At 40.2% G+C, this 27,746-nt stretch overlaps 1 protein-coding gene across 1 annotated transcript in view; it reads left to right on the forward strand.

Annotated features, from left to right (window-relative positions):
- The window catches only part of ADGRV1 (adhesion G protein-coupled receptor V1), a 479,769-nt gene that overhangs the window by 11,900 nt on the left and 440,123 nt on the right, over window positions 1-27,746 (forward strand). Inside the window, exons 2-7 of the mRNA XM_090037635.1 lie at window positions 8,353-8,537; window positions 10,779-10,928; window positions 12,116-12,211; window positions 15,396-15,500; window positions 17,233-17,346; window positions 25,428-25,993. Coding sequence (XP_089893761.1) covers window positions 8,353-8,537; window positions 10,779-10,928; window positions 12,116-12,211; window positions 15,396-15,500; window positions 17,233-17,346; window positions 25,428-25,993 — 1,216 coding nt within the window. The remainder of the gene's footprint in view (window positions 1-8,352; window positions 8,538-10,778; window positions 10,929-12,115; window positions 12,212-15,395; window positions 15,501-17,232; window positions 17,347-25,427; window positions 25,994-27,746) is intronic.

A 27,746-nucleotide genomic window follows, 5' to 3' on the forward strand; every position in this document is an offset into this window, starting at 1 on the left:
AAATATTTAATTGTGATTAAAGTTTAGTATTTTTAGTATGAAAAACAGGAAGAGTGTAACATAAATTTGTAGAGTCAAGGATAAAATTACCAATAATTTTGTTGTACATTGAGATAAAGGGAAGTGTAATTCTTGTCTCACAGTAAAAATAATTTATGCCCTTTGCTTAACTTTATATATGTGAGTAGGATGGGACTACCCACTGTTATGTCAGTTTTAAGTCTATGTGTAAGTCTGCAGGACCAGGGACTTAGTATACCAAGCCAAGACTGTTTATTAACTGGATGAAATAGAGTAGTCTGTGGTGACTCCTTGGATAGTATTTTGATTCCATTGCTCCAAGTCTTGATTTCTGTTATTCTTTCTAGCTGTGATCTTTTATATTTGAAAGATTTATATTATATGTTTAATATACATACACAAAAAGGCTATTTTGGCAGGTTGTACAAAGTAAATCTTGGAACAAATAATGTAATGGGGAAGAATACTCACCATCTGAATAATTGATAGTATGATTATGAAACTTCTCTCGTTCCACAGGAGTAATTCTATAGTTTTAGAATGTCCCCTAGTAATAGAATTCAAGTAATTCTAAACTTTGTAACCTTGCCCCCTATGGATCATATTTCAGTATTATTTACTTGAGTCGCACACCGTGGGAAGATACTTGCTAAGTCTACGACAAGGTAACAGCTGAAGCTAAAAGGTCAACAAACTCCTGTGTTCAGTGTAGCTGATGCCTTTGTTTGCAGGCTATGTAGATGTCTTGGAGTCTGTACAATTTCTACTATAGTTCACATTCCAGCTGTGATAATACGCTTGAGATAATGTTCATAATGCGGAGGACAATTTGACACACAAACCCCAGAAATCATTTGTGAACTAAGAGCAGTAATCCTAAGGAAGCTGACAATATAAGATGCTTAATTCTTATTTTTTTTAATTTTCTTTCCTTTCAATTTTCTGAGTTTTTGTACTAGAATATCTTAGAGTTAAGTTGCTAGGTAGTAATTATGCATTAGCACAAATATAGATCACCTTTCTTTGGAGTCATAGGAATGCTGGAGTTGTTTTACTAATTTGACCAGTCCAGCCTCCTGACCCTGATTGTTGCATATGAAAGGATACAAAGAGTGATGGAAGGAACCTCGTAGTGGGAATTTATGAGGTGCTCTGTCCATAGGGGAAGGTTCTTTCTAGTTCCTCCTAGTTAGAAGCTAGTGTATGCTACTACATGCTTTCCAAATACAGATTTTTGTTTATTTTTATTTTATTTGAAATCCTGTTGTTATAACTCTGGAGCCTCTAAGTGTGAGCAGTTCATGGCTGGCTTACGCAGGTTTTTGTACTGACTTTGCTTGAGAACATTTTCCTGAGTGGAAGAGCCAGATTGTGATAGGATCTTGTGTGGATATGGAAATACAGGGGATATTGGAAATAACCTCCTTTCCCTTTGCATGGCTTGTGCAAAAAGGCTTTAGTTGTTGCAAATCTTAATCCTGAAGTGAATGCACTAACTTTTCCATACCTGCATACCTGAGGGGTATATAGTATATACTAGGCTTGTCCAACATGTGGCCCTCCGAGCTGTTTTCTGAGACCCGAGGTGCTGTGACGGGAAACAAAAGTAAACGCTGTACTTTCGTTTTAGGGGGGTGATGTGATACCGCTTCCTGTGAAGCCTTTGAATGTGGCTCGACGGCCCACTGGGTGATAAAGTTCATGATCCGGCCCCACATTAAAAAAGGTTTAATACATTTTAAATTGGGGAGAAAAAATAAGATAAATGTGGGATGTAGCCTTCTCTGTCCTCATGCTGTCTCAAAGTTCCCAGAGTAGCCTACAGGGGTATAGATTGTAGCTGTGTTGGTCTAAAGACTTAGGCAGACAAGGTTCTTTGGGTAAATCTGATATCTTTTATTAGACCAACTCAAATCTGATATCTTTTTATTAGACCAACTATTTGAGTTAGTCTAATAAAAGATATCAGATTTACCCAAAGAACTTTGTTTGCCAGAGGAGCCTAGACTCATTTGTAGAAGCATGATGCAATATTTTACTGTCATCTACACAATCCCTCAGCAAGTGAGCATGAGGCCAGTCCCCCACTGAGTAGCCAATAAAAATCTCTCGCCAAAACACTCTGCAAAATCTTTTGTTCCCAGGTGTTAGATAATTTCCAAAACAATTAAAAAAAATTGGGGGCTTCTCCACAGGAGTAATATCTGGGCCACTCTATATTGGTTAGTAATGTTGAAACACATGGGGATTTACCTAAATTTCTTTTATACGCAGAAGTCCCATTAAAACCTATGTGACTTCTGCCAATGGAAAGCTTTCAGGATTGCACCCAGGAAAAGTAAATTTCAGTTCATGGTGGTGCAGAATTCCTCAAGCAAAAATTGTTTTACTGGATGACACACTTGTCAGAAATAATGAAACAGATTGCAAGTAGGTTGTAAAATGGATCATTGCTTTTGTAGGCATGACAGTTGTATTGACACTGATATTGTCTCCTCAGTCATTTCCGCATGTGTTTTGAATTGCACAGTAGGGTTATATGAATAATTTGGTGCAAATAATTTAATGAACTAAAATTGTCTTTTTTTCTGATTGTAACCTGGGTATACCCAAGGGTGTGCCCTTGTCCTTAATTGGATGGGATAGGTTGGCAGGCAACAGTGCTGTGAGAGGGATGCTGTGACTCCAGTACAAATTCCTCTATTCTCTAAAGAGCCACACCACACAAAGGGTTCTTAACTATATACAGAGTTTTTTAACATCTAAAGAATTATATACAACTATATACATCTATATCCCAAATAATAGATGATATTAGAGAAAACTAACCAGTATAAACTCATATACATATACCTACTTATAACTCTATTTGGAAATGGGGCTGTGCAGGGTATGCTTTGAGAGTGGCCCCCTTACCCAGGAGCCTGCGATCTTTAAAGTAAGCCACTGGACCCACAGGATGATCCCATGCAGGCCTCCAGCATGTAAGTACCAAGTTCCCAATATAATACTCAACAGAATTGAGCAACAAGAAAAATAGACACCTCCAAAAACCCCCAACCTTAAAATTATTTACCAGCTAAAATATAACATAACCCACACAGTACAACCAGTTTACAAAATATTAGTCACAGCTCCCCATTTTATTGGGTATACTTGCACCCAGTTCTCTGAAAGGAGTGCAGAACGGTCCCTTTTCTCTGGCCCCTCCTCTACAAAACCTGTTCCCTGCCGTTACAGTTGTCCCAAGGTGGTAGGCTAGTTTTCCCCCCGTGTGGACCCAGCTGCTGCTCCAGCATGCCACAGGGGGTTCCTCTGTCATAAGCTGGGGTCCAACGCTGGGCACCTCCAACCTCCCACTTTTTGCTAAGGTGAGGGGTGGGGCTTGGCCTGCCTTTTCCGGGCCTAGGCCCAGTGTCTCTGGGAGAAAAGAGGCTGGCAATGCTTCAAGAACACCTTAAGGCAGGTCCCCCTTGACAAGGTCTGAGCGGTCTCTCACTGCTCCTAGGGCCCAAGGTTCCGTGCACTGGGGTGTGCGCCATGTGAAGTCCGAGCAGGCTCTTCCTGCTCCCAGGCCTGAGGCTCCAGTGGGAGCTCCTCCAGCAGTGTCTTCAGGAGCCTAGGGCTATCACCTATTGGGGCAGCCCTCCCAGCTTTTCTTGGCCCCACTCTTCTTGTCCCTCATTGGTTTAGTCTCCCAGCTGAAAAGGCCATCTGGTACTCTGCCTTGGATTGCAAAAGATCGAGTCAGAGCAAGGGGTGGCAAAAACCTCACTGGGGACCCTTCCTCCTAGAAGCTCTGCCCCTGGATTGTAAATGCACCAATCAGGAGAGGGGGGAGGCACCCTCTCCTGATTGGTGGAAGAGCTGGCAAGCTGCGTGCAAGCTGCGCCACATGTGGTATGCCTGCTATGTGATGTAATTTTTCTATGAAGAGTCTGTAACTTTACTTGTGTTTCTTTGAGGTTAAAAATTACTTGGTACATAATTTCTATGTACACAAGCGGATTAAGATACATTGGGGCCCTGGGCCTGCCCCCACAATGGCTCAGGCCCCACCCCCTGACCCTTGCCCTGCCTGCAGCTGCAAGCTCCATCCCTGGCCAGTGCAGCAGGGGCAGTGTCTGGAGCAGGATGTGTTGCCCCTCAGGCTTGGGGCAGGAACAGCAGGTGCCCCCACCCGCAGGTCCATACTGGGGCCAGAGCCCAGGGCCAGTTGCACAGGACCCTGCACAACATCGCCTTGTGGCTAGATGGCACTGGGGGTGCAGAGCTACTGCCCACTGGGCACGTGTGCTGTGGACCAAGAATGCGTGGGTGGCCCCTCACCACACTGTGGCTTAGTCCAGCTGTAGCAGTGCCTGACAGATGCTCAGGATTGTGGCCAGGCCAAACTGGGCCAGGAGCTCACTCTACTGGGGCTGCCCTGCTGCCAGCAGGTTCTGGCCACATGCTGGATCCAACTCCACTCACTGCTGCCAGCAGCTCCGCTCCCAGGGGTCTAGTGTGGTTGCTCCTCATGGCCCGCTGCATCACTCACGCCTGGCCTGGTCTGGCTGCTGGTTTTGTCTGCGCTGAGCTGTCCTTCCTCCCCGTGCCCTCCCTCTGGTCTGTGCATTAATCCATCTATGCCTATGGATAATTCTTAGCCTCCATCTTGTTTGTAGGCAGCTTGTTGTTAAGTTTTTACAGTGAAAATTTTGACTCATTTTGATGCACAGATTAAATGAATACCATAATAAATTTGATATGGGCAAGGCCCTGCATCGCTGGGCTTTCCTGGGAGAAAAGACTTGCTTATAGGAGGTTAGTGCCAGATGAGGGTCAGGGTATGTTCCTTTCACCTTACTGGATGAACATTACTATTAGAATAGCCATCAGTCTATGAGTATACCCTGATTGCAAATGTAACATTTTTCACAAGTGTTATTTCAATGTACATAAACATTTTCTTTGTCAGTGACCATTTTTACCAAAGTTTACCAGAACATCTGGGGAAGGTTAAGATCACAAATATATTTGTGGAATACATTTGAGAGCTCATCATGGTGCCTCTAATGACCATTTTTTATATTTGCTGAACAATAGCTCACATATCCTACTTTTATGAAAAATGAGGTTTTATTAATACTCATTGTCATTTCACAAAAAATTTTGGCATGCTATGGAGAGAAATTTGAAACAAAATTATAAATTATAATATTGCTTCCATCAGCCAAAGAAACTTTATCTGAGGAAAATTATCTCCATTATAGACCATCCCTGCAATATGATTTGTGCTTCTAGGCAGAGCAGATCACTTATTTTGTTCTACTTGCGGTGACTTGTGTAGTTCAGTGACCACTTGGAGCCAGACTGTCTGATAAACGTCTACTTCATTTAGCTGCTGAGTTCTAACGGATCAGGATTGTGTATCATAAATCAATGCATTAAATGATATCCAGTTCTGATCAGTTCATGCCACAGATTCTTTAAGGTACAGTTCCCACAATCTCAGTGTCTGTTGAATTCACTGAAACTTGAGGATGTTCATCACATCACTGTCCATAAAAAGGCAAATATAAATCCAGCTCTGTGGTTGCCTTATCATTGGAGAAAAAGGAGCCAGGCACTGTACATATCCAAACTAAGGGAGAGTTCAAGCTTTGAAGATGTTATGCTATCACTAAAGCAGAATGCCACTGTTCTGTGTAACAGAAGCAAAGGAATATGAGAGAGAATATGAGGGAAACAGAAATAAGAATTTAGATCAAATATATACACAGAAAGATGGCTTAGGGCAAGAGTGTCAAACATATGGCCCATGGACTGGATCTGTATCATGCTGGGATGGCATGGGTGGCCAGGTCTAGGAATCGCTTGGGATTTGAGTGGCTACCCAGGGTTGGGAGAAGCATGTAGAATCTAAGTGCAAGGATGCGAGAAGTCAGGAGGTGAGTCTGAGAAGCCAAATCAGAAACCTAGAGAGTCTGGGAGAGTGCAGAATCAGAGGGCAAGTGAGGCTGCCTAACTGGGACAGCAAGCCAGGAATCAGGTTGAGGGAGAGGCTAAGTTGAGAAGCTGAAGGGTTAGACAGAGTGCAGAGTCTGCGGGCAAGCCTGGTTTGGTAGTTGAGAGAGCAGGTGGAGATCCAGTAGAGTACCAAGCAATGAAACAGCGAGGTAGTTTAAGTAAATGTTAAGCCCTGATGCCCAGATACTTCCTCTTCTGGGTTGGAGGGAGCAAAGGGTCAGCTGATCCTGGGTGGGTCTTCCAGTTGCAGAGGGTGAGTAGATGACTCGGCCAAGATGCAGTTTTTCAGTTCCCTTTGTCCAGCCCAAGTGGTCTGCTGGGGAGGTGGCAGATTGGGGCGAATGACCAGTCGGGGAAGATCCCAGGTTCAAGATTGTGGCCTGACACTTGAGCCACTCCATCTTGTCCTTGTGGCTACTTCTGGGCCAGGGAATTTGCGGGGTGGGGCTGACATTAAGCAGGGCTTTTCTGGTGCTTCATTGGTCATCGCCATCAGTGGTGGGGGTGTGTACTTATTCCATGGCCACTTGCCCTGCTGCCACTGCTGCTTGCATCACTTCCAGTCTGCCATCTACCACTTCTTACTGCAGCCACTGCCTGTCCCGCACCACTGGCCCCCACACATTTGACCTGGGGAGTCCTGTTGTTGCAGAAATTGCTGCGGTTCATTTCTCGGGAGGCGAAGAACTCCCAGACACACTCTATTAGCAACACAAAAGGTATATTTGCAAATAGGGTCAGAGCGAAGACAAAAGACCACACTCTGCCCGCGGGGAAAACTTCTCAGCAGGCTTTTATCCCCTCTCTCCTGGGCACGTGTGCAAAAGCAGGAACTCTTACAACTCATTTCTGGTTCATACAAACATATATGAAATGACGTCACGTCATCTGTCGCATGTGCATTATAATTAACTACTTAAGTATGCGGGGCGGATAGGCTTATATGCATTAGCTGATTACGCATGCTTAGAAAGCTCTTTAGGTTACCAAAAGCTCAAACTTTCTCTCTGTCTCAAGGACACAGCCAATTAAATCATAGCCTTTGTAGTTGACAAGAGTAGAGGCAGAGGAGTTTGAAGGTATGTGTGATTTAGTATTACAAAGAGGTAGTAAATTAGCGAGATGTCCTTGGTGGTGTTTCTGCTTATCAGGTACAAGATACAAACTGCGTAGCTTTAACAACACTCTGTTCATTATGCATTTCTAATAATATTTCTATTTTAATAATATTTCTAACACTGTGGTCTATCCAGCCTGGGGATTGGGGTGCATTTGACACTCCTGCCTTAGGGTATATCTAGACCAAACACTTGACATGCTTGGAGCAATGCCTTCAGATATGTCACATTGTTCTGTGTGTGCTGCTCCCTGACAGGAAGGGGTGTAATTGCATGTGCATGGCGCTGAAGGCAGGCTAATTGTAACACTTACCAGCATTAAATTAGCCTGCCTTCTGTAGTGTGTGTGGATGTAGCTGCACTGCTTGATAGGAAAAGTAGGACACGTAGAGCAGCATGTGGAACTGTTAGCAACCGTGATAAGTTTGCAATTATATGTACGTATATTAAATGTTTGACTGTACTTTAAAACTTTACCCTCATCTTTCAGCAAACAGCATTACCTGTATGCCTAAACTGTTAGACACTTATTAAGTCTATACCAGTTGAAGAAAATGATCATCCAGTTTGCACAGACTTAAAGCTTCTAACTGTTCTGGACTTGGTCCTGTGGTCCCTAATCATTCCTTACTCAGGCACAAATGAATGTACTTCAGAACTGACTCAAACAGCTGTCAGTAACTGGTCAGAATTGAGCACTCAATGGACAGCTTCAATATGAGTACAGGCACTCCTCGCTTAGCGCTCTTAATTGGTTTCTGAAAAACTGAGCTTTAAGTGAAACGAACTTTAAGCGAAACTGAAAGGTTTTGATGACCCAAGATGGTGACTGCAGGTGTTTTAATGCCCCAAGGCAGCAACCGTAAGAGTTATAACGAAACTTGCTGAGCGCTAAGTGAAATCAAGTATCAATTAAAAATGAGTGATATAACAAAACAGTGCTAAGCGAAACAGCGTTAAGCCTGTACAGAAACTTTTTTATTCAGGAATTATATGAGGCTTCTGGAAAATATAGTCTTTACGAGTCATATAAATTTTCATCCAGCAAAGTAAAAATATATTATATGAAATTATACCAAAAAAGCATTGAGCAGAATATGAGATGTTTCCTCAAATCAATATTCAATAGAAGGTGTTCCCTTTATTTTAAACACATTAACTTCTGTCATTCTTAAACTTTTTTTTTTTTTTTTTTTTGTAGGGATGCCCTCTGCTTCTTTATTAGTAAATCTTCTTTTAGCATCACTCATCAGTTTTACATCGGGAGAAACAGAAGTAAGGTTTGGTGGGCAAACGGAATTTGTAGTTAATGAAACCAGTACAACAGTTATACGTCTGGTTATTGAGAGGACAGGAGAGCCAGCCAACATCACAGCAATTGTATCGGTAAGAAACTCTACAAGTTTCACTCTCGTGAAATATCACTGTCTTCATGATCCTTGAATTGTGTTGGTGTGTTTCCTTGTTATACCAAGCCAAAGAATGAGGTGTACAGATGATACTTGGGACAAATTGGAACAAGGAACTCCCGAGCTAGAAATCCTTAGTTCCTATAGATGGGTAAATTTCTATTGGCTGTGTCAATGTAGAGAGATATTTCCAGGCTACTAATGACTTGATGAACCAGCTGCTTCTCCAGAGAGTGTATAATATGGTTTCTAGCTGTTTTTACTCTTGAAGTGCAGATGGATAAAAGATGTATTCTTCCATTCATAGCTTTTACAGGCAGAGAGAGAACAACTGTGTCTGTTCCATGAATTTATTATTTTGGAGCAGGTGACAATGTTACTTCAAAAAAATGACAGATAAGGAAACAGAGAAGGGATTTGTATCCTTTTTTTAAAGGCAAGTGGAATACCTAATTTTATAAGACCCCTGCTATTTAGGTGCCATGACAGTAAACTCTGAAAAATTAAGCTTAGGTCCACATCATTTTCTTAATTGTTTTAGCTATTGGTAACCATGGCCTTGACTCTACTTTCCTTACTCACATTTAGGAGTACAATATTTTGTGCATAGTCTTGTGGAATAAGGTTCTACTCAATATGAGTAAGAATGCAGAATTGGAACCGTGCAAGGGAAAATGTGTGCAGTGATTATAGTCTGCTATCTTTCTTTTGAGTTGCTGTAAGCTGTGGATGCAGAGAGAAGTCCTATTTTTTGATCATGTTATCACAAAATATGGTATTATCTAGTACTCATATGGCAGCAAGGGCACACCATTTGGAAGGGTTAGAAATTATTGTGTTTGGTTAGTAACTGGGTATAAAACCTGGCATGATTATCCTTGGAACTGGTACTTGATTGGTACAAAATGGAAAGGTTTTTTTATTATGGATATTTTCACATTGTTTCCCATAAAGGTTATACTTTAAGATTGTTATTGTTAGTTTTTATACCTATTTTGGTTGATCTGAAAAACAACATTGTGGTTACAGAGAAGAGATTGTAATCTGGCATCCAGAACTTTTTTCAGTGGGTTTTGTTCTGTAGAGAAGATAAAATGGAAATTAAAGGAGGAAAAGTTTGGTGAAAACCCTATCATTCCCAGTCAATTAGATAAATGTTTTTCTTGCCATTACTGCCTCATTCCCATGGTGAAAACAAATGGAAAACAGTTAGGCGTATAAACAGAAAATGAAGCGATAGAAAATTAAAACAGTTTTGCATATTGGCAAATACTACATAATTGCTTTGTTTTGACTGCTGCATTTAAGGTAAGATGTTGAAGAGAAGGAATAACTACTGTAAGAATGTCAAAAGTGGTTAATGGGCTTAATTTGGCATGTGCAAGGATTGTGATATGAAAATGCATATTTGTGGCTAAGCTTAAATATGCATTAAGAATCAAGAAGAGTATTGTAATGGATGTAAGTAGTACATTGTGGATCATATGGAAAATGCAAACAGTTTGTGAACTTTTGGAAAATCTGAAAATGTCTATAAAGTGGCTTAAAAAAAAGCAACAAAAATAGGTCTTGATGTTCAAAAATGTTTCATATTTCTGACACAAGTCTTATAGGAAGATGTGAATAACTTGCCCAATATTGGGGGTTTTGGAACTATCTAGTATTGGTTTAGATAACTGCAAAAATGTTCTAGCTGAAATTTTAAGTGGGAACTGAAAACATTCAGCCCTTTTTGACAATTTATGTTAGGCAATCAAATTTGAGAATGTTGTCTGTTATAAACATACAAAAATTCTGGAAAAGGCAAGGAAGAAGTAAGGATTTCTTAGGGGACTATCTTTTATTAGATTAACTGTACAGTTGGGACAGAGGTAGAGTTAGAAGGGCTAGTTCTGCACTTATAAGCATAATGCAGACATTGGGTCACCATGTGGTATGCTAGTTCCCATTTAAAAATACGGCAGACTCTCTGTGCACCAGATAGTCACCTGCTGGAATGGATGAAGGCCCTGGAATGAAATGATACCTGGTATCTCAGAAGAGGTAGTGAAAATTGGTTACCCCATTGTTGATCTGTGGCATCTATCCAGTAATTATTTGAGGGAGGAATAATATAATGAAAGCATCATATATAATACACGAAACAAAGTCAGAAGAAAATCAAAGCAAGGAGGAGGAAAAGAGATACAAAGTTTTTTTTGTGTGGTTTTTATTCTAGCTTGACGGAGAAGACACAGGTGATTTTTTTGATACTTACGCAGCAGCATATATACCTGATACAGAAACAAATAGAACCGTGTATATATCAGTCTGTGATGATGACCTGCCAGAGGCTGATGAGACATTTATATTTTACTTGACGTTACAGGTAAGCTCTAATTTTTCAATTTATAGGAATTTAAAAACAATGGGGTACATTTCTTCACCAGTAGTAAAAACTGGGATGAAATTGCAACTGGAATAAGCAAATGTAGCTCTACAAGTTTCTGGGAAGCACACTCACATTAGTAGTGACTTCGGATCTTTCTAGTTAAAGCTTAAAGTTTTGAAAGCAGCCAACCTGGTGGCTTAGCATTTTAGTTTATCGGGTCAGTGCAGAAAGTTGTTCAATTACCTTGCCTGGGGGGAAAGACTACACTGCAATCTGCCATGTTGACACTGTCTTTTGCAGAGATGATGCATTCAGCTATGCAAGTTCAACAGTGTTTCTGGTTCATTAGGAGGCAGAGTTGTCAGTTTCTGAAGATTCTGGCCTTTCTTCCTTGCCCAGAGAGGCAAGGTCTCAAGCAATTGCCTGAAAAATAGTGGAGAAACATGATATTCCTCAATGCTTTAGAAGCAGAGGAAATGGGAGACTTCTTTGGAAAAATGATTCTTTGAACATACTGGTAAAGAAGGCAATCAGAGTTAGCAATCTGTGGTTAAGTTGGAAGTCTTCAGTAAAAAGGTATCCTCATCTTACCCCTGAGTTTCATAATTTCACAATAGATTGGTGGTAAATAGAAACACTCATTTTCCCCATCTTCCTTCCCCTTTTCTCCTATCATTAGATTTAAGTTTATGACTTTAACATATTAAACTTACATGTGTTTTTATACTTGTATAAATAGTTTGCTTGTCCCATGAACTGCAAGATTTTTGAAATTTGGTTCCAAAGTTTCAGCTCCAACTATCATTCTAAATATCCCAAATATAAAAATGAAAGACCTTTTAGTTTCTAGCAGAGCTGCGTGCTTCATACCACATTCCTTATTGCTATGGTGGTGTCATTAATAGATTGTCAAACTATGATTAATGATGTTCAATGTGTTTTTCAAGCACTTTGTTTAATCAGATTGAGACTCTATAGAAGATGTTTCCATGAAGAGTAAGAGCGATTTGGGTGCGTTCCATTGATTTGAATACCTTTTCCTTGGAACATAAAGCCAAAAATGGATTATTTTACAGTTTGAATAAAAATGTGTTTACTTAAAAAAAACAAGGTCTTAGTTTCACTAAACTTCACTTTACCATTGCTTGCCTGGTTCACTTACCATATGTGTTTGTTAATTTTAGAAACCGGCTTCAAAGTTAAAGCTTGGATACCCCAGATCTGTCACTGTAACAATCTTATCAAATGACAATGCCTTTGGAATTATTTCTTTCAATATGGTATGTTTTTATGTTCTAATCTTTTGTCATTTATAGAGGGAAGATTATCAAACCCCATAGTACATAGCTCTGTGTTTGATTCCAGTGCAATTTTTCATTTGGGTACCTAAATGCCATTTGTGTCTTTGAAAGTCTCTCCCTAAATATGTAACCAGAATTCGTAAATATATAGGACTTCAATGGTATTGGTAGTGTTGGAGTGATGCTGTAGATGTGATGGTCCATAACATAAAGGAAGATACCACCCTCAAAGGCCCTTGCCTCTCTCTAATGCCATCGCATGCTTTTAGGCATGCTCTCTATAGGTCCTATTCAGAGAGCCTATGTGATATTCTATGGCACTCCTCCTAAAAGTACAGCATGCTTGCAGTCCAGGGTGATGTAAGACAAGAACTTGACACAAAATATTCCAAAAATGTAGAATAGTACCTATAGCAGAATTACTTTTATTGCAAGTTATAGAGCTCCCACTGTTTTGCAAGTGAGATGGGAGGCTTCAGTCTATGTAAAGGTAGCTCAGGAACTAATTCTGCTCCCACCAATGACAAAGTTCACACTAAGGTAAGTACAGGCCTTACCTTTAGATCAAACTAACCAGAGTTAGGTATATTGAAATGCACAATGGTACAGGTGTGTATAGAGTTTAAATCACCCCTGAAATGGTGCACCTGATCTAAGTTAGTTCACCTGAGTAGGGGCACAAAAATAGTTTTGAGATCCTACCCCCTTAACTCTGATCGGGCTATTTTTAATTTCCTGATTTCCACCCTCTCCCCCTCCCTGCCCCCCCACAGACCCAGCAACCCCTCTGTGGACCCACTAGCATCTCCATCCCCCCAGATTCATCCCACTCCTCCCCTTTCCCTAGGTTATTTATACCAGTTTCACCTTGTGGGTTGTGGGAACAGAGAATGAGTGCATTCACACAGTTTAATGTAAACTCCGAGAATTTAGACTGGGTGTGGTGAGTTCCTGTACGCACCCATATACACACCCATTAACTTCAGAGATTATGGCACAGGATCTTGTCTTCTCCAAAGCAATTAACAGGACTTGGAGTATAGTTATGTCCATTTTGAGATCCAAATTCACTGTTAGTGAAATTTAAGGGAAGAGTACTCTGACTTTAAAAGAAGATACACTTATTCATACAATCAGTGCAGTTGGCCAAGGAATACTATCGATATCTACAAATACAGTAATCCTCACCTGTTTGTCCCAAGTATTTGTGTACTTAGACCTCAGAATCTCAGAGAAGTACCAACCTATTATGGATTGCATATACTGTATTTATTTGATTTATAAGATGAGGGTATTTTTCCTATTTAACATGGGTGGGAAGCCCTTCATCTTAGAATTGAGTATGAGGGTGGGGGGGAGGTAGGTGCCTGCTGTGGCTCAGACTCCAGCCCCTACCTAGGATTGGGACCATTCCTGCAGCTACTGTCTCTGCACCTTCCCATTTCCTTCCCATCTCCCCTCTTGCTCAGCCCCTGCTTCCCTGCCTGCCTCTGTCCTCCCTTCTTACCTTTTCTTTGTGCATACTGAAGACCCGGACATGGAGCACAGCCCCAGCCCAGCCCTGTAGCAGTGATGCACATCCTACACAGCTGCTGCAGGGGTGGGGTTGGGGCTGTACTCAGTGCTCCAGGCTAGAATGGGGATGAAGCCTACTGGCCCAGAGCAAGGGGAAGGAGGGAAGAAGAGGTTGGAGAGGGAGGGGGAAAGCAGAGGCTGGGGGGAAGGACAGAAGGAGGAAGAGGGAAGGGAGTGCCTAAGGCTGGGGAGGGGGAGATATACGCAGGGTTGCCACAAGCTGCTTAGCTTTTCCACACCACGTGCTTCCTTGCAGAGATGGGAGAGATGAATTAAAGGACTTCCAATAATTAGGTTCCATATGTGGAAAATCAGAGCAAACATATACATTTTTCCATGTATAGAATCTAATTATTGGGGGCTCGTCTTAAATTCGGTCATCATAGATTCGAGTAAATACAGTACTTTTGCAATAAAGTGCTCGTGAATGACCTTTGCAGTGTTTTAGATAACATACGCACCCTCTGATTCCCACATGTTGCCCTGCAAAATTTCTAGTTGAGTCAGAATTCCTGGTAGCTTTCTGGGGCTGCTCTACCACTTGTTAAACTTGCCCTGTGTGCCTTCTCCCCACTGTGCTAAGAGAGCTCAGCTAATTTTTGGAGGTAGATGAGACTGAACTATTCATTCCACAACACCATTGTGTTACATTTGTGGTTACATTTTTTGCAACATATCACAAGTATCTTAAAATGTTAGGAGTCAGAAAACACCATTCAGTCAGACTTGCTTGCTTTCTGGATGAATTAAATTTCATTGATTGAGCAATAATTAAAGTATTTATAAACTATCTTTATAGCTAAGGTTAGTTTTTAAAATCACTTTAATAAAAAAAATACAATTAGATGACCAATTACAGTGGCCTAAATCAGGGTTTTAAAACTTATTAAAAAAAGTGTACCTCCAGTGGCCAGATACGGAGGGTGGGGGGTGGCGCATGGCCGGATGGGGAGTGGTGGCAGCGCGGGGTGGTGGGTGGTGGCAGTGGCTGCTGCATGCCCCCCCGGTCCCCCCCCCCAGGTGTCTGGCTGTCTGGGGGACACCTGTTTGGCCTGCAGGGTGTGATGCTGACCTCCCTTTCCCTCTCCCTTCCCCCTCAGGTCCTGCTCCATGGGGGGCAGTGGCTCAGGGTGTTGGTGCTTCATCCCTGTTCACCTGTGCATACCTGCTACGACCTTACCCTTTGGCCATCCTTGGTCTCAATTATTATCCTGCAATTCTTAAAATCTATTTGCATCTAACAGCCTAGTAAATTATTTTACAATAGGGAAAAACTGTTTTAAATTGGTTTAGGAACTTCTATAAATATTAATGATAAAAAGCTAGTAGGTTTGTGTATATTAGTCATGTTTGTTTGTAACAAAAAAGCACTCAAGTAACCACTGCTAATATTTTAATCTGAAGTCTTTCAAGCTTTTTATTAGCTGAACTAATTGGTTGCTAGGAAATATAATACCATCAGTCGACAAGTTTACAGATTTGGATTAACTTGTCTGTGGGAGTTTGGTATTTCTATGGTAACAGTTTTTTCACTCTGCTGAGATATTTGATCAGTGCCTGATTGCCTGTCCTTTCTCTTCCTCATTAGTCTGCCTTAATCACAGTGAATGAGCCTAGGGGTAGAAATGAATCTGTGCCTCTCACTCTAATTAGGGAGAAGGGAACCTATGGGACTGTGACTGTGACTTTTGAGGTAAGTTTACTGAAACAATTTCACACCTCAACTTGTTTTCTTGGGATTGAAGGGTAGAATCATAGATCTGCTAAATGGAAATGAAAGTATAGAAAGAGCTAACTACTGATGTCTAAGTTTTTTTGTTAAATCTCTTCTATAAAACAGAAACCCATTATTCATCCCATGAAAAATGCTGCCGTTAGACAAGCCAGTTATATTTTGAGAAGCAATTGTTGGGAGATCCTAGAAAAGAGCAGAGATTCTTGATAATGTGTATGTTTTATCTTGGTCAATAGTTATACTGTATTGTTAATGAGAAGTTTCTAATTGAAAAGGTTAGGGACATACTAAAGATTATTTTAGTTTGAATCGCTGGAAAATATACCACGGAGCAACAGATACTAAGCATTTCAAGAAGGTTAAAAAAAAAACAAGAGGGTGTGCTTCTTTGAAAGAGGGACAAAAAGGTTTTAAATTGATACTGACATATAAACATTATGCCAAAACTTTGACATTTGCTTTAAGTTTTGAATGTTATAATATACTGACTTAGCATTTTATGGAAGTCTGATATCATTTCTGTGCTGCTTTCTCGAAAAATGAGCCACTCAAAATAATTGATAACTTTTAAGAAAATCTAGACCATACTGTATCACGTTTGATTTGAATGCGATACAAATACTGCATTTCTTATTTGATATTTTTTCTTATCTAGCTCAGATTCAATTACATATTTGCAGTTTTATTTCTGTACTCAGATGAAGCAGAATTCTCTCATACATCTTATCTCAAGTTGATTTTTTCTCACTGTTGGGAAAGAGTAATCATCAACAGTCTGATCTGGTACCCGCTGAAATATAAAGATCAGATAATAAAAGAGCTAATATTATTTTGTATGCTATATTTAATATGCAAAGACAGTACATGTGCAATTTACTGCATGCCAGTTTGTTTTAAAGTCAATTTTTTTCCTCTGTAGAATCAGTCAGCTGTCTCACAGTATCTAGTATATGCATCTATTGAGAGAGAAACAAGTGTGCAATAAATTATCATAAGTTTATTTGATGCTAAATATAAACTTCCTGCTGCAGAACCAATCAATTCTGTCTTAGTGCATATAGCATTTGTATCTATTGAGATATAAGCCACTGCATTCTGTATGTAAAAATTCTTGTGTCACCCTTAAGCAGCTTGTAATTTGTTTAGCTTTTATTTGCAAATTTACAATAATTGAATAAAAGTAACCTGTCACAAGTAAAATGCCACAATCAATTCCTGCTAGAATTCCTTCTCAGAACTTAATCCTATGTAACTAATTCAATGTAATGCTTTATAGTCAATATTCTCTTAGTTATTTAAAAGTAATAGCTATACATTAGCACAAACAAATGAGCCTTCCCGGACCTATCTTGAAGTACATGGCTTCCACTTATTTGCCCATACATACATCTCCTCTTCCTGATTACATTGAGTTTCATTAGCCATCCAAAGTAAGCAGATTTCCCCCAGTAACCATCTTGTTACACACCTGGCAACATAGCTTCTGAAATCAAAGTTTTCTTTGCCAAAATGGGTATGAAGGGGTCTGAGAGGAAACCGCTGTTATTCACAGAAGCTTTCTGTATGCCACATGGTTTATTTGGACAATTACCTAACCATATTATATTTCTATTCCTGGTAACCTGCAGTTATTTACAAGCCTTGAATATGTACTACATAATCACTGATCACAAAAATTAATTCTTTGCAGATAGGAAATGGTCCAAACCCAGCTGAAGAGGACTTGAGTCCAGCTAAGGGCAATATCACATTTCCTCCTGGGAAAGCAGTGCTAATTTATAATTTAACAGTGCTCGATGACCAGGTAGGAACAAGTTGAATTCATTTTACAAGGCTTTGATATGCAAAAGGTTAAGTCATATGCATTTAGGACCTTTGAATAATTAATACATAAAAAAACTCACAGTTTAGTTGAATTTAAAGAACTGTTCTAGTCCCAGAGTGTAGAATTAGCACCTGCTCTGCCATCTATTGTCTATATCTACTTGCATAGCCCTCATCACTGTAGTATGTGATTATCATTTAAATTGCAGCGAGAGAAATTTAGATTAGATATTACAGAGGATTTTCCTTCTATGAGGGCAATAAAACATTGAAATAGGCTACCTAGAGGTTGTGGAGTCTCCATTTTTGGAAAGTAGGTCATATAAACTAAGATGGTTTAGATGGGGATCTGCCTTAAGCAGGCACTTAGATTAGATGATCTCCTGAGCTCCCTTCCAGCTCTAATGTTGTATGGTTCTGTTTCTGTCTCAGTGTTTAGATTGTTGCTTCCTGGTGTTACTGTTTTATAAATACAAATAAGTAATAATGATAAAAAAATTATTACTCTTTTACCTATGGAAAACTGAAGCACAGTGTGGAGAAAGCAACTTGCCTACAGTTACACAGGAAAGCTGTGGTTGATCCAGGAATTGATCCAGGTTTTCCAAGTCTGTAAGGATGTTCTTTCTTCATTGACAACTCAGTATTTCTATATCAAGCATTCTTTGTTTACAAAATATTTTTCCTAACTCTGTACTTGGCAAACTCAACCTGTATTTGCGTAGTCAGCTTGGGCTTTTTCCTTAGTTTACTTTTATATCAGCTACAAACTTATAGATCTAACTAAATCTGTATCTTGCATAATGTGCTTTCTTCTATTTAAATCCTTCATGATTCCTATGGAACTCCTTTTTCTTGAATTAATGAACAAGATTCCAGCTTGTTCTTTCCTAGCTGTGTTAGCTCTACAGGGTTAACAGGAATGAAAAGCCGTTCAGTGTTTATAACTAAAGTACATCACTGAATATGCATAGGAAATAAATGTACTGAAAAAGTGATTCTGATTTTATAGACACTTTTCAAAGTTGAACACTCTCAAATAGCTCCACCTAAAATAAGGAAACAAAGGGTCATTCTTTTAAACAACATGAACAGAGATAATAATAGGTATTTAATGTTTTTAATGTTGAAAAATTGTACAAGGATTACAAAAGACTGGAGAGAATGGAGGAAAGTTATTGCTACATGAAAAGTGCCACAATGGTCTGTGTGGTCTCAGGACGGACTTGACTTGAGTATTTTTATGAGAAATGGTTTCATCCAAAAGTGGCTTTTTGGATGAAAATTCTGAAAGGTATGAAAAAAATCTTTAAAAATGGATAGATATATTCACAGAAGTTATCTTCCATGCTTTAGGTTGTTGATTGTAGCAGTGTTGGTCTAAGGACATAGGCAGACAAGGTTCTTTGGGAAGATGTGATATCTTTTATTATACCAACTAAATAGTTGGAAAAATTCTTCTTTGCAAGCTTTTGGGCACAAAGAGCCTTTTTCAAGCATAGAGAAAATCTGTTGATGTTTGTATGTTCTACCCAGGAAAGCACACAAACACCAACAGACTTTCCCTATGCCTGAAGAAGGGCGTTTGTGCCCAAAAGCTTGCGAAGAACAATCTTTTCAACTATTTACTTGGTCTAATAAAAGATATCACATCTACCCATTGAATCTTGTCTTCACAGAAGTTACTTGGAAGGACTGGATGCGTTTAAGTCGGCAGGCCAGGATGAGCTCCATCTGAGGGTACTGCAGGCACTGGCTGATGTCATTGCACAGCCACTGGGAAGAATATCTGAGTGCTCATGGAGCATGGGCCAGGTCCCGTAGAACTAGAAAAGGGCTAGGGTGGTCCCTATTTTCAAGAAGGGGATGAAGGAGGATCCAGGCAACTATAGGCCAGTCAGTCTTACCTCCATCCTTGGTAAAGTCTTTGAAAAGATTATTAAGGCTCATATATGTGAGAGCCAGCAGGAAAAATTATGCTGAGGGGAAACCAGCATGGGTTCGCAGCAGGTAGATCATGCCTGACTAATCTAGTCTCTTTTTATGACCAGGTTACAAAACACCTGGACGCAGAAGTAGGGGTAGATATAATTTCTTAGACTTCAGGAAAGCCTTTGATACGGTATCCCACCACATACTTTTGAACAAATTAAGAGGCTGTGACTTGGATGATTACGTGGTCTGGTCGGTGGCAAATTGGCTAGGGGGTTGTACCCAGAGAGTGGTGGTGGATGGGTTGGTGTTGACCTGGAAGGACGTGGGCAGTGGGGTCCCGCAGGGCTCGGTTCTTGGACCGATACTCTTCAATGTCTTCATCAGTGACTTGGACAAGGGAGTGAAGTGTACTTTGTCTTAGTCTGCGGATGATATGAAACTGTGGGGAGAAGTGGACACACTGGAGGGAAGGGAACAACTACAGGCAGACCTGGACAGGTTGGACAAATGGGCAGAAAACAATAGAATGTGATTTAACAAAGAGAAATGCAAAGTGGTGCACTTAGGGAGGAAAAATGTCCAGTACACTGGCTGCCGAGGAAATGACCTGTTCGGCAGCATGGAAGTGGCAAGGGATCTCGGAGTCCTAGTGGACTCCAAGATGAACATGAGTCGTCAATGTGATGAAGTCATCAGCAAAGCTAACTGCACTTTGTTGTGCATCAGCAGATGCACGACAAACAGAACCAAGGAGGTGTTGCTTCCCCTCTTTCGGGCACTGGTCAGACTGCAGTGGGAATACTGCGTCCAGTTTTGGGCGCCACACTTTAAGAGGGATGTGGATAATCTGGAGAGGGTCCAGAGAAGGGCCACTCATATGGTTAAGGGCTTGCAGGCTAAGCCCTACGAGGAGAGACTAGGGCACCTGGACCTCTTCAGCCTCTGCAAGAGAAGGTTGATAGGCAACCTTGTGGACAAGAAATAATGGCCATAAACTAGCAGAGAGCAGATTTAGCTTGGACATTAGGAGGAACTTTTTACAGTTAGAGTGGCCAAGGTCTGGAATGGGCTCCCAAGGGAGGTGGTGCTCTCCCCTACCCTGGGGGTCTTCAGGAGGAGGTTAGATAGGCATCTGGCTGGGGTCATCTGAACACAGCACTCTTTCCTGCCTATGCAGAGGGTTAGACTCGATGATCTATTGAGGTCCCTTCTGATCCAAACATATATGAATCTTTAAGTTTTCCTTTTTTTTTAGGGAAGCCCCAGACTAAAGGAGACAGACAGCCTAGTGTAACAGCAAAACAGGTTAGGGATTATTAGAGAAGCTAGATGCTTTCAAGTTGTCAGGGCCAGATGGGATGTATCTGAGGGTACTGAAGGAATTGGCTGAGGTAATTTTGGAGCCACTGGCTACTGTCTTTGAGAACTCATGGAGGTTGGGTGAGGTCCCAGATGACTGGAAAGGGGCATAATGCTATATTTGCCTGTTAGCAAATAAAATAATAGGGTCCTGGACTAGTATCAGAGAGGACTGATATGACACCTCAATTGATTAGTGACAGAAAGCCTGTATTTACTACAAGTATTATTATATTTATCAAACAGGTGATGAAAAGGCGGTCTGTTTCTCTTCAACTTCTCAAGTAAGCAGAGTGCAGCAGTAGTTTGTGTCAGAGAGATTTCTCACTCTTGAAGCATGCCTGTTAGCTGTTTCACTTCTCTCTCATATCCTTTTCTCAGCATCTTCAAAGTACTCTTGCACTTGTGTAAATCAAGAGAGAATCCCAAGCAGTAATTGACAGAAAAATCTGGCTAATCAAACTACTCATTATTGGTTATCAGAAAGTTCCGATTTGAATTAATTACCTTCCACAGTGACAGGAGGTTATGCATTTCTACTAAGTTAGGAACCTAGCAAGAAACTGATTAACAACCAGGAAAAAAACAAGGTTTTGGGGAGTGTCCTTGGAAGATCAAGGGAACCAGTAGGCAAAACAAGGTAAATCAGGAGGAGACCTCTATCACATATGGAGAATGTCTCTTCCTGCATATAAACACGAGTCAATTGCAAAAGAAATTTTTACCATACAAATTAATCAAGGCATTTCACATGGTTACATACCAGACCACTAGGAGCCTGCTTAAAATCTTCATGAATATAGTAAGATATGGCGGAAGTGATACTTCATTATTTCTTCTCAGATAGTCTAGCCATGAACTTGCATCCTCTTGCACTATGCAGTTAGCATCAATATTTTATATTTTAACTTTTGTGTGTAGGCCACAGCTTGGCATGAGTTTCAGAGTCATCAGTCTGGAAAGGGGCAACGTACTCTATCTGCCCTTTTCCAGTTATCTGGGACCTCACCCGATCTTTAAGAAAGGGAAGAAGCATGGTCCAGGGAACAGTGTGCCAGTTAGCTTGACATTGATACCTGGAAAGGTCATGGAGTAAGTCCTCAAGAAATCCATTGTTAAGCACCTAGAGGAAAGTAAGGTAATCAGGAAAAACATGGATTCAGCAATATTAAGCCATGCCTGACCAACCTAATTTTTTTTTTTACAATAAGGTGACAGGCTCTGTGGATGGGGGGAGATTAGTGGATGTGATGTAGCTTGACTTGATCAATGTCCACAACATCCTTATTAACAAGCTAAGAAAATACAGACTAGATAAAAATACTGTAAGGTGGATACATTACTGGTTGAATGATCTTGATCAACAAGTATTCATCAATGGCTCAATGTCTAGTTTGGAGGAGGTATCAAGTGGGATTCCCTGGGGTCTGTCCTGAGTCCGGTATTATTTAATATCTTCATTAATGATTTGCATAGTGAGATCAAGTGCACATTTAGCAAATTTCTGGGTGACACTAAGCATTGGAGATACTCTGAAAGATTAGGGCTAAGATCCACAATGACATGAATGGACTGGAGAAATGGTCTGCACCATCTGGAGAAATGGTTTGCAACTAAATGAGATTAAGCAAGGACAAGCGCAAAGTCCTGAACTTTGGATGGAATCATCTACATCAATAAATACAGACTCTGAGGAATAACTGGCTAAGGTGCAGCACTTCAGAGAAGGGCCTGGGAATTAGAGTGAACCAAAAGTTCAATGTGAGCTATTGGTATGCTCTTGTTTCAAAACAAGTCTACAGCATACTGGGCACAGGAGTGTCACTTGCAAGTCAAGGGAAGTGATTCTTCCTCTCTATTCAGCACTGTTGAGGCCTCACCTGGAGCACTGTATCCAGTTTTGGGTCCTGCACTTCAAAATGGATGTGGACAGTTTGGAAAGAATCCAATGCAGAGCAACAGAGATGATTAGGGGCCTGGGAAGTAAGACTTATGAGGAAAAGCTGAAAGAACTAGGGTTTTTTAGTCTTATGAGGATCTGATGCTGTCTGTGGCTGAAAGTTGAGCCTGCACAATGTTGTTGAAGGTCTAATACAAAAACAGTGAGGTTGCATAGATAAAATGAAGGATTACTTTGGCATGTAGAACTTTTATATATGAGGAGATTATAAATGAAAAATCAGTTAGTCCTGAGTTTGCTGGTCTGGTAATTAAAAAAAAAAAAAAAATGTTAACAAGTTGAGCAGTACCTTTTATACAGAAATCATTGAGAAACCAAAGATATGGTGTTCCTCACAACTTTACTTTAAGCACCCCCGCCCCTTACACATTTCAGGTATTGTGCAATTACCTGGTTAATCGCACAATTTCCTTGAGACCAGCTGCACATCCAAAGTAGCTATCACAGGATAAAAAGCGCCAATCAGCTATAACATTAGACCTCAAAAATGAGTAATAACTTAATAGCTGATTGCTATAATGTAGCAGGGTCTCCCCTGTAGCTGGGAGGCCTGTCAGTTGACAGAGCACCCAACTGTAAGGGTGAACTGTGCCCCACATTAAAACCCCTTCTCTCCCACCCCCCACCCTTAGGATCGGCTGCTGTGATCCCCAAGGCTTGTGCGTATGTAATAGCCCTGGTCTTGGGGGATCATGGTTGCCATGATCCTCAAGGCTTGGGCATGCTTGAAACCCCCCAGCCCACATGTGCAGCCAGGGCTGAGAGTCATGCACCTGACGGGGCTTTCTCTGGCTGCACCCCACATGGTCCTGCAGCCAGGGACCAAGTGCTCCACCAGGTGTGGGGCTGTTGCTGTTGGCTGCACATGGTCCTGCAGCTGGGAGCCTGCTCAGCAAAGGGAATGTCCAACCATAGAAGACTGGTTCTTGCTGATGCAGGGAGGAGCCCAGGATTAGACTCTCCATACACCGGCAATAAGGTATGGATCATGCATTAGGTCCAGTTGCGCCTTTACTTCCATTCAGTTTTTGAATGTTTATATATACTTTTATTAGCATGGTTCTGCACAAAATTTTTCCTTAGTTTGAGAGAGAAGGCAGCATTGAGAAACTTTTGTGCCAAAATCTTCTGCAAAATTTAATTTGTGTTTTTTATCTGCCACTTTTGGTGGTCCAGGAGCTCTCAGATTCCAATTTGGGGGTAGAAACCTAACATAAAATGAAAAGTTCTTAGATATTTTTTTCTCTTTTAAATGCAGTAACTGCATTGTGTATGACAGTATAGTCATGGGTGGGTTAAAAAAACAAAAATTAATAAACTATTATTTGTATCTTCCTAAGAATGACTATGAAGGTGGTATAATTTAGATCTTTAGTGATCCACATTGAAAAAATATGTGTAAGTCAAGATCATTATGCAAGTTAAAGTGCCACAAGCCAAACAGGGAATAAAATTGGCATTGTTTATAAAGGCAGCTGCACACTCACTTCCTTAGCTATAGAAAAGCATCTGAGGGTGGCCAATTAGCAAATGAGCATGAAAGAGAAGAAATACTGGACAGCAGGGAATTTAGAACCTCTTTTAAAAGCTTAGACAATAATAGTGCTTAGAAAGGATTTGTCCACTCTATAGCTGAATACTTACCATCAGCAATAACTGTAATTAATTTTTTACTATGATTTCTGTCAGAAGCAAATGCTACTTTTTCTGAGTCTCAGAAACAGTGATCAGATGCAAAAGTTATTCATTGTGATTTGTGGACCTATTTCTATGTAAATAGAGTGACAAAATATAATAGAATCTTAGTTCTTGACTTGCATTGATTTAACAAATGAGATTTGGGGGATAAAATATTATAATACAGAGCAAAGACTTTTAAATACTGTAATCTGTTTGTAAAAGAAAATCATCCTTTACTGTTTACCAGCTAACATTTAACACTTAAGTAATAGTTAACAAATGTTGCATAAAAGCATAAATATACTTCAGTACTATGATACCAAAACCTAAGGGACAGCTCAGCTAAGCAGTGAAGAAGAATTCTGGTCTCCTGCATGTCAGGGTGCAGCAGAAGGTATGAACAATCATGCATTTTTAGCTGCTTTAAAGGGGCCAAAAAGGAAGTGGCTTTTGACCCTGAATGAAGCCGAGTTGAGGTTGGAGTGGCTTTCTTAAGCTCCTAGTGGAACAGAATCAGGCAGCTGTAACAGTTGCTTGTATTGGTACCTTTTGATATTGTATACTTGTTGCATCTGTCTATATCCTGACAGTAGGCTGTGTTTTTTTTTCCCCTTCATTTAATAAATGAAGAAAATATAATAATGTGACTGACTGATCCAAGACATGCTCATTTGCTGTACCACTAAGGCTGTATTCTTGGGCATGTTGGGTAAGTCACTGGTGGGGTTATCGAGTATTTGAACCTAGGTAACTGAAAGAAGAGCAAGTCTGATAAAGAAGCAGTTCTAGATAGAGATGGGTACATTATGCTGATTTTGGCTCTAGATGGCTGGCTCGGGTTCAGACCAATCACTAGGTTTGATGGACTTGTGTGTGAGGGTCCAGACCCCTCGTATTGCTGAAGCTTAGTGTTACTTTTCAGAAACTGGAAGGATTTTGTTCAGATAAAAATTTCCATCAAACAAACTGATGGTTTGTTTCTCTATTTCCTTTGATATTGAAGCATTTGTTAATTTGTTCATATTTACTTCAGATGAATAGCATATAAAAGGCACATTTTTCAACCAAACTGCTGTGCATACCTTACAAATGTGAATTATTATTAGTTATTAATATTATTGTTGCAGATCCCAGAAGATGATGAATTGTTTATTGTGCATCTGAGAAGTGTAGCAGGAGGGGCTGAAATTAACACCACAAGAAACTCTGTCCAGATTATTATTAAGAAAAATGACAGCCCTGTGCGGTTCACTCAGAGTGTTTATGTGGTGCCTGAGGAGGCTGATGTGCTACCAATACAAGTGCTTCGTGGTAAAGATGACAGCGGAAAAATAATTGGACCTGATGAATATGAAGTCTCTGTCAGTTACATCATTATAACTGGCAATACAACAGCACATGCGCAGCTTAATTTAGATTTCTTAGATCTTCAGCCAAATACGACTATTGTTTTTCCACCTTATGTTCATGAAACTTATATAAAATTTAAAATAATTGATGATGCCATACCAGAAATTGCTGAGACCTTTCAAATTATGCTGCTTAAGGACAGTCTGCAAGGAGATGCTGTTTTAATAAGTCCTTCTCTTGTTCATGTCACCATCATGCCCAATGACAAACCCTATGGAGTACTATCCATCAACAGTGTTCTGTTTGCTCAGACTGTTATCATCGATGAAGACCAAACTTTAAGGTACTATGGATTTTCAAAATGCAGTTAAATATCTGTCTTAAAGAATTTATGAAACAACTGACATTTAGGATGGTTTTCAGAGTGGAGGGGAAAATATATACACTCTTAAGCAAGTGTTATAACTTTGCAATGGTAAGTTTACTTGACTTTACCACTCTTCAGAGTTTAATATTGAAATCAAAGTATGACATTGTGCATCATTATTATAAGCTGCTTAAATTTATCTTTCTGGGACCAATATATAACCGTTTTTAAAAAAAATTCTCTCGGCCTACCTATACATATTATGCAGGGGGCTGCAGGTCAAGAGTGAGGGGCACCATCAGGGATGGAGGGTGGGGGCTGGGGGTTAGGAATAAGGGGGCGCTGGAGGGGTGAGGAGCTAGGGGCACAGACAGGGCTGGGGCATAGGGGGCTGTGGGTTGGGAGTGAGGGGCTGGGAGAGTGGGGGACTGTGGGTCGGAAGTGAGAGGCAACAGCATGGGCGGGGCAAGGCACCAGCATATCCATTGCTCAGCGCCACAAAGAAGTGGGGGACAGCTGCAGTTGAAGCCATGTCCTGGTGAGTGAAGGGGCTAGGAGGAGCTCTAATTTTCTGTGATATACCAAAATCAAATGCCAAAATGTATATTTAGAATTTATTTTATTATAATGACTGAGGCACTGGTAGGCTTCCAAATGGCTTTAAAATTGTAACTATATCAATAAAACATCATGTTCACCTGACACCTATATATACAGTGGTGTTTCATTCCAGTTGCAGAAAAACATGAATTTGGGGTTTTTGAATTGGAGAATTTGGAATTTTTAAACAGAGAAAACCAGGATCCCTAATCACAGTAATGTTTTAGGATTAGTTTATCTTCATTATACACAATAATTAAACATTATTAGTTTCTCTTAACAAATGTAGACTTGGTTTGGAAATTGAGTTGGGTACAGTTTACATAATTTTGTCTTAAAAATGGAATCTTGGATCAGTTCCTAAAAGCTGATCATTTTGTTCCTCTTGGAAGAGAACATTTTCAGGAATAGAGAGCCTCTAACTGAAGAGACTGGAGTTAGAATTACACTGGCAGAATGAAAAACTAATTTGCTAATCACACCAAACTTATGTAGTAACTATGTGGTATTGCACTGCCACCTTAACACAAGTTTAAGTATTCTTGAGTCAAGAGTTTTTTCAGAATAATACATGCATGAGCAGATTTAGGATTTTGAAAATTGGGGTGCAGATTGTGGCACATAATCACATACAGCATAACACATTTTGTCCAATTAAAGTTAAACTAGAAGCTTTAGTAATATGTTAGTGGTCCATCACTGTATTACTCAGTTTAAGATAAAGTAAAAACAGATATAACTATTGGAATATGCATTTATTTCCTCCATTATAGATGAACTCTAACAAAGCACAGCAAACTAAGGGAAAAATAGAAAAAGATATTGTCTCATTAGTTCTGTAGCCACTATAATTAAATGTACATCTCTTATTCAGATTCTTAAAACAAAATCTAGTCTTCATGAACATCTTGACTGTACTTCCAATATTTCATTGTAAATCATTTCTACACTTGAGTTAATATTACCCCACCTGAGTTAAGGTTTGTAGCTAAAGCAAAAAACAGTCTGCAGGGCTGTGAAATGGAAGAGGGACATTACCAGGAATGGCTAATAGACAGCAAAATTACAGAAGAAAGAATGCTTTGAATAATGAGACATCAAGACCTTCAAAAAGGATAGAAGGTAGTTG

The sequence above is a fragment of the Crocodylus siamensis genome, chromosome 3, assembly GCF_052110815.1.
Source record: "Crocodylus siamensis isolate JL-2025a chromosome 3, ASM5211081v1, whole genome shotgun sequence".
NCBI classification, from domain to species: domain Eukaryota; kingdom Metazoa; phylum Chordata; order Crocodylia; family Crocodylidae; genus Crocodylus; species Crocodylus siamensis.